An 8,393-nucleotide genomic window follows, 5' to 3' on the forward strand; every position below is an offset into this window, starting at 1 on the left:
GCTAAAGGAAGCTTGTGTTTTTAGCAATAGCTGCTAAGCTGTTGTAACTTGTGTTCTTAGCAATAGCGGCTACGCTGCTGTAGCTTGTGTTTTTAGCAAGAGCTGCTAAGCTCTGTGTTCAATGTTTATCCTCAACTATAATAGCAAATGGTGAATGATTGTACAGATAAGCATTTAAACAGATTAATCCATTTAACTCCTGTGCTTTGCTTATGTTTTCTTATCACATGGGTGGTAAAATAGTCATAAGTGGAATTGAGTGGAGTCAAAAGTAAAAAGAGGAATTGCCTTTTTCAAACTGTTTTGCATTTTTCTAGCTTAATTTTGTTATTGAATTTTCAATCATACATAGTGTTTAAGAAAACACAAGTGCATTTAACCCCTTGTCGGAAGTTTATTATTAGTTGTTTACTATTAGTAAGCCCACATTAAGAATATGTAAATTTGCTTCTCAAATGATTGCAGCAATAAGTTTGTTTGATTTAACCTTGTGGCTTGTGTATCAAGTAAATTTTGTGATTTTATTTCTTTTGCTTAGATAACTGAGATCAGCATAGTTGTACCTTATTACTGTGGCATACCTCTCAGTTTGTAAACCACTGCGAAGATTGTAACACTAATAGGTTAAACTTAGATATCAGTAGATCTACCAACATGAGTTTGACAGGTAGCTTAGCAGGTCAAAGCGAATCTCTAGAGGTAGAGAAAAGGGCCTTGTTGATGCTAACCGAGGAAGTTGTGCCAGGATACATGACAACAATCTTGGACACAGAACCCACCAACCTCCAAACAATCCTGAATGGATTAATTGATAAGGTGGAGGAAAAAGTACCTAATGGCAAGGCACTTACTGAAACTCTTGCAAATTTTTCAGTTGTGCTCTTCAGCCAATTGAAACATGCTCAAAACCTGATCAATCAGGCTTCAGTGAAACTCACTGCTCAGAAGCAAGAAATTTCACAATTGAAGGAGGAAAAATCCTCTCTTCAGCAGAAGCTAGACTTTACTGATATGTCAGGACAGCAGAACAAAGTCCAGATCCAGCAGATAACTACTGAACTTGCTACTTTGGAAGGTGACAACCAGGACTTAGAAACCCAACTCAGAGCTCATGATGAAGGAAAATACACCATTCTGGAGTCCACCCAGAAAATTAAAGAGCTAAGTGCAGACTTAACTGCTTATGAAGAACATCTAGGGTCAAAAGAAACTAGGATTCGTGTTCTGGAAGAACAGCTAAGTGAAGCCAGGGTGATGTGCAGAAGTGCTCAGAATCAATCCCAGGCGCTAAACCGCGAACTAAACCGCGTCAAAGCAGAAATAGACTCCCAACGAATAGCGAGACTGGAGGAGTTTGAAGGGTGGAAAGACCAACCCTCTGGTCCAGGCCCTGACAGATTAAGCCCGGGTAATCCACTCAGAAGTGAAGGCAGAATCTCTGGTGCAATCAGAGGAAATGCCTTACCAAGACATTTACCCATGGATGATCCTTTGGGTCCCTCAGACGCTGAACTAGCTAAGATAGCCAAAAACATTCATAAGTTTGATCCAAAGCCTCAAACTGCTAATGAGACACACTCCTTCTTACGAGAAATTGAATTCCATCTGAGAAAATTTCCTCATGCTTCCATTAATGACAGAATATATCTGATCAGACTGTCAGCCAGCAGAGAAGTCAGTCAGTTCCTGGACAGGCAGCCAGATTCTGTTATGACTAATTATGAGATGCTGTGTAAAGCCATGGAACAGGAGTACTCTAGTGATTTACCAATAGCTGGACTTGCTGCAGCCATGTTAATAAAGCAGGGTAGGACAGAAGCTCCGCAGGAGTATTACCACCGGCTAAGAAAAGCGTATTTTGGGTGTCAAAATTACCCAGATATGGAATCTGATTTGTCTTTCCGTACAATCTTTGTACAGAACCTACACCCAGGAACCAGTAGACACCTAGGTGTACTGGGAAATCCAGCCACGTCCACAACCCGTCAATTACGGGAATGGGCGGCCATGGCCTTCCAGAAGCAGAGTCAAATGAGAGGACCTGAACAAACAGCAGTACTCAGCCTAGACACTCGACACACCACACGTGAACTTGAGGGAACACAGAGCTACACTCCTTGGCATGATAACAGGAGAAGAGGAAAAGGGAAGAGATCTCCTCGGTACAGTCAGAGACAAACAGGGTCTCAGCCTAGATGCACTAACCGAAATCCACCCCAAAAGGAAGCTCAGAAACCCTCAGGCAGGAATAAATTCTTCCCACAGCAATCTGGGCAGAATCGATCCAGAAGTCACAGAGGTGGCCACAGAAACCCACGCATGCAAGGATTTCTTAACTCAGACAGCTTTCCACCACTTCCAGATGACTTCCCAGGTAAAGACCAGAAGAAATATGGTCAGGATTTCCAGAGACCTGCACACAGAGTCTCTAAAAGGAAGCAAGTAGTTAATGCAGAAGACCTTGAGAACTTAAAGACACTTATACGAAAACTTACAATGACATCTGAGGAAAAAGTTCAAAATGTGTCAGCAGTCGGCGGTGTGAAAAATGAGATCAAGAATCCACCTGAGTTGATTCTTTCTCCTGAAAAGCCAAAGGTGAAAATAACCCACAACAGAGTAAACCCTGGAAATGACAGTCACACAGTTTCTGTCCAAGCTCCAGGTGTGAATGCTGCAAAGGGGGGGGTCGATGATTCCCCCACAGCTGTCATGGTAATGCAGAGTGACCAGATGCAGAATGAAGCTGCAAAGAGGCCAGGTCCACAGTTTCTCTGTAGTCTTACTGAAAGGGGACTGAGTAAGAAACCATATCTCCCAATAATACTGGAGTCCGTTTTGGAAAGCGACGCTTTGATGGACACAGCGGCTGATGTTAGCCTCATGTCAAGCTCACTTTTCAAGGAACTGAAGTTAGCAGCCAAGCAAACCAGCAGACGGCTAAAACTTCAACCCTGCGAGTTGGAAATCAGACCATATGCTAAAAGAACAACCACTCTGTCCTCACGAGTGATGATCCAAATGAGAATTGGGCCCATGACTGTAACCCATCCTGTGTATGTATCCGCCGTGAATACATTTCCATTGTTGATTGGTAATGACCTGCTGAAGAGGTTTGAACCATTGATTGACCTTAAAGGCATGAACTTATTTGCTCAGGTCACACAACCTCTGCCCTTCTTGGACCCTCATCCAAAAGAGTTCAGTTGTTTTGCTGTCACCATGACAACCCAGCAGGGCATGACATCACCAGATACCGGTCAGATGGCTGAGCAGAAGCCAGAGATCCCAGCTGAGCATTTTCCAAAAAGGTGTGATGACAAACCGAACTTGGAGTCTGACCGATACTCACAGCCAATGCTAAATGATGTGCTGAGTACTGTCTCACAGTCACCCACGCCACTTGAGTGCGTGATTCCCCTGAGCCAGAGGGGGGGACGTGCTCTAACACACACACAGCCATCCACTACTGATCACAGATCAGCCAGGCAGAAGTAATGAAGCTTTATCCATATAACCAGAGTAAAGTTAGTTGTTAAACATTAAAACTTTGATGTACTGGAAGACATCCGAATGGTCTGAAATCAGATCCTGCCATCTACCCCGAGATGGATGACTCCTGGAAGTCTTTTTCTTCTGCAGCCGAAATTCTTCTTGGTCTAAAAGAAATTCGTCCGCAAAGGGGGGATTTGTAGTGATCTTGGCCTCCCAGGATTAAAAACATTCGACTGGATTAAACAATAGTTGTATTTCTTTCTCTGCAGTAAGATTGGTCCACACAGGACGAAGAGAGAGTGACCATTTGACCCAAGAGGCGTGGTGACACTCAGAGATTTACACCTTTACTCCCTACAGAATGCAGCTGTGTCAACACAAAGGATTAAAGCACATCTAACAATTTATGGTCGCAGGTCGGGGGAAATGCCGAGAGTCGCATCTGACCAAACCCTGGTTCTGGTCAGAAATGACACTTCTAAGCCAAAAGACGAGACTCCATGGCGCCAGAACAACCCCTCCCCTGACGGAGAAGGAGACAGAAGGAATCCAAACTTCTTTCCCCAATTGAAGGAACTGATCTAACTTAGTCTAAAAGACTGTGGTTAATTGTTTTGGTTGAATCTCTTCTTTTCCATTATTTTATCTTGATATGTGATTTAATTCTTTGAACTGATCACACACACACATTAATCATAAACACTGCAGTAAATAATTGTTGATTATGTTTTCCAAGCTTCAGACTTCTCTTAAGTTACTAATGTGAATGAATAAAATGTGAGTTTTCTTTTTAGGATCACCCAATGAGGACGAGTCATGACAATTAATTAATCCACCTTTAATAAAAATTACATGTAGCCAATCTTTTCATGTGTGAAAGTAATACTATAAAATGATTTCCTTCCCCAGCAAACGAGGAATCTGCATAACTCTGAAAGAATGTGATTTGAAGTGTATTGCGGCAGACAAAGCAAGGAATTGAAAGTATCCTGTTCACATTAATGAGATGCAGAGGGAAGGAACTAGAGCTGACCTGATTGGATAAGGTTGGTCAGCCTCTGACAGAAGCAACTCATGATTGGCTGGAAGTTCGAAAGGCGGGTCTGTTTAAATTAGACTGGCAGACCAACTTCCTAGCTTTTTCTCCTCCAGAGCTTTTTGTCTTCGTTTAAGCTTTTTGTCTCCTCTAAGTTTCTTTCTTGTCCTTAGCTTTTGTCTTTAGCCTTTCGTCTTCTTTTCTTTTGTTATTTCATTATAAGTTTTTACCTCTCCGTTCTTCCGAACGGGAGAAAGTACAACAAGTGTTTATTTGTAACCAGTATTTTTCCCGAGATCAGTAATTAACTAGAACCGTAGCTCCAACTTTTTCCATTACGTCTTTACACGTAAAATCTGGAACTATCTATTTTTGGGACAATCTGGATCATCATCACACCGCTCTGGAACTCCGCTGAACGGACCCAGAAGCCCAGAGTAGCTGCGTAGACCTACATCTTCTGACGCTCCAGGGATCCAATTCCCCCGGAAACGCGCCGAATAGGGGACCAACCACCCGCTTCGACCCACACTCCGGATTCAGCGTTCAAAGTAGGATCTGATAGCGCTCTGACATTTGTGATGTCCCAAACCAGTACATCCAATTCTAATTAAATAATTAAATTCGAATTCTTATCCAAATTTAGAATTATTGAACACGTTCTTGTCAAAGATTTAAGTAAGATAATCATCCCGATTTATTTGCTTAATTCCAACCAGTTTCTTCCTGCTCCATCTCATTTAATTAATCTCAGCGTTCTTTATTAATGTTATAAATGAAATTCCATATTGACAAATTCATCATACCATCTCACCAATAACATCTCTCCATCATTGCTCATTTTCACTGCTGTATGTTTACCATCATTGTAAATAAATATGTATAATCAATTCATCCGTTATTGTCATAATTTCTGAATGCACGATTTCTGGTTCATTCGTTCTTAGGATTTACTCCTTTGAAGTGAGACTGTTTATTGAATTGAGTTTATTTCAGGTGTCTCATCCGCCTGAATTTTAAGTTAATTAAAGGTGATGAGTGGTGCTCCGAGGTAATTAATAAATTCATAATTTGTAGAGGCTATTCCGCTACAATATATATATATATATATATATATATATATATATATATATATATATATATATATATATATATATATATATACTATAGTTGATAGTATGTGTATATATATAGTATATATAGTTATAGTACATATATATTTGATAGTATACACTATCAAAAGGTGCTTGTTGATATCAATAAGCACTAAGAGAACAATGAAAACCAGAGATTAAAGCAACATTTTTAAAATGAGATGATGCACAATATTTGTGACTATTGATTGTTTGTGTGAGAACATGCATACCTCTCCAAAGTTCCATATTGTTTTTGAACAGTTTGACGTTCTTATTGATTATATAGTTCAAAAACATTTTTAAATGGTAACTAAAGAAGCAAACAGGGAACAACACAATGCAATGTTAAAAAAAAATAAAAACAATCCAAATCAGGGCTCAGCTAGCATTTTAAACAAAACAAGTTTCCAACATTAAACCTCTGTGCTTCTGACTTGTTGATAGCACTTTGACATTCATTATACACATCGCTGGCACCATCATACCCTGCAGCGTATCAGAGCTGAGAAACTGCACTTCACAACTTTGTGTGTAATGGGCTGTGTGAGCATCACATGACCGTTAGCAACACACTGACAGTTTTGGACATGTACCATGGCTGATTCAGAAAGGAAATGCAAGTGGACATTACTGGAGGAAGTCAGGGAAAGATAGAGCAAGAGATATGGCAATAGTCAACAATGGGTTGGCTGCAAAGAGCTGAGATAAAAGACAGAATGCAAGTCTTCATTTTGGGGCACCAAAGTGACAATTTCTGCCAAAAATATAAATAATAAAGCAAATAATAATAATAATAATAATGAAATATAGAACACCTTTTCCATCACTGCCCGAGCCAGTGATACCGGATTGGTGATGTTTTTTACTGAGGAAACAGCACCACTGGCAAGTGTCCTTCCATCCATGATAATGGCATCAAGCTCCACATCTCCATCAATGTTTAATGTTGCTCCATGTCCTGGAGAGAGTAACAGTTTTGTCCTGTGATTTTTCTTCATATTTGTATGCTGTGCTCAAGACAGTGCTGAAAAGTTTCCCAAAGTTCCGTTTTACTTTAGACCTGCCAACTTCTCAGCCCACAGTGTAGTTTTAGTCAAATGATCTCTGTTGTACTTAGATTCATATTGTTATTATTTATACATTTCAGTTTATTCCATGTCCTCAGTTGAGCCACAAGTTATTTCGACCACTTGCCAGGCCAACGTTGTAAATAAAAACCAGTTCTCAATGTTTTTGCTGATAAAAAGGTTACACAAGTAAATAATGCAAAAAAGCAGTAGATGGGTTACAGTCTATCAGGTCAGCAGTCACTCAAGTGATGTGTCTTGAAAATAAACACGAGGGTCTTTCTTGCCTGGCACTGGAAATAGTATCAATCCAGTTTAAGGGTTGCAATTCTCGAATAATGTATTAATTAGTTGTAAATTGCTTCAGCGATGTTAAGGAACAGAATTCTTATCAGACTAGTACATGCAGAGTGAATGTGGCATTAGATGGACGGTCACAGACCAATGCCTCTTTTTTCCTATTACAAAAAACAGGATAAACAAAAAAAAAAACATATTCTTTCTTTGTCCATGTTTCGAACATTAATTTCTCGTTAGTAGTGTTTTTCTGTCATCTTGATAATCATATTAAAATGATGGACTATTAAAGAAAGATTCTGAATATCTGACTATCATGACCAGGCCAACTCAACATCAGTACCTCTGACAGGATGACAGGATGCTCTGATTGAAGGCTCTGTGTTGCACAGCTGAATGTCAGTATCACTACCAGCAGATGGAGACAGTGTACTGATAAACGCCTGTTTGAGTAGACCTTATGAAGAAAGTCTGTCACCAGTGTTGTGCTTCTGTGTTGAAGAACTATTTTGGTTTATTTTATTTTTAGAGTGTACCAGGAGGGAGTTGGACTTATATTTTAGAAGATGTAGGACAAATCTAGCTAATTACTATGTAAGTATATGTGATCATTAATAAGAGCCTGGAAGTCCTGACTTCTGTAATGTTGCTAAATTTTCAGAAGGATTGTTGCCAATTTACAGTGTTGCTATCCAGATTTCATTGGAGTATTTCTATAAAAAGAGAGCTGATAGAACTTATAACTTTGCATACCAGCATTAAATACTGTGTTATCCTCCATAGACCTCACGGCTGCCTCCACAGCATCAAGTGCATTTCCGCCACCTTTAAGCACAGAGAACCCTTCACGTGCTGCAGTTTTCACTCCTTCAACAGAAGCTGTAGCCAGTTCATCTGGTATGGCCCACGCCCCACCATGCACAACCAGAACTGCTGACATGTTCCTACAGGAAATATACACAGTGGAATCGTGCAGACAGTAGATCAGAAGAATAATGTTAGCATCTAGCCAGATGTATGCCATGTTTTAAGCATGTGGACTTGCAGTTTTTGCCTCAAGGTCATGGTTAAACCTGCAGGTTGGGCTGCTGACACCAAGTTCAAAAGTGAACTTTGACACTTGACCAGGATGCCACTTATCAACAGATATCTTAGCTTTCCTTCTCTGCCAGGCTTAAATGACCCACTTTTAATAGTTTTAAACATGTCTCTGTTTTATTGTGTCCATTGCAAAGATCTTCAAAAGCACACAAATGCTTTTATAGCTATTTTCTGTCTCAATTTTCCACATAATTAAAAAATAAACAAATATTTTTCCCAGCTATAAAGCAAACCGGTTCAGTTCTGACAATGAACTTTTGG

At 40.0% G+C, this 8,393-nt stretch overlaps 1 protein-coding gene across 1 annotated transcript in view; it reads right to left on the minus strand.

Moving 5' to 3' along the window:
* Positions 1-7,971, minus strand: part of LOC306762327 (isoaspartyl peptidase/L-asparaginase) — a gene marked incomplete at both ends in the record, with an annotated part of 10,834 nt that extends 2,863 nt beyond the window's left edge. The window contains 2 exons of the mRNA XM_079248770.1: positions 6,483-6,625; positions 7,785-7,971. Coding sequence (XP_079104896.1) covers positions 6,483-6,625; positions 7,785-7,971 — 330 coding nt within the window. The remainder of the gene's footprint in view (positions 1-6,482; positions 6,626-7,784) is intronic.
* Between the last annotated feature and the right edge of the window lie 422 nt (positions 7,972-8,393).

The sequence above is a fragment of the Telmatherina bonti genome (assembly GCF_933228915.1).
Source record: "Telmatherina bonti genome assembly, chromosome: 11".
Lineage (NCBI taxonomy): Eukaryota > Metazoa > Chordata > Actinopteri > Atheriniformes > Telmatherinidae > Telmatherina > Telmatherina bonti.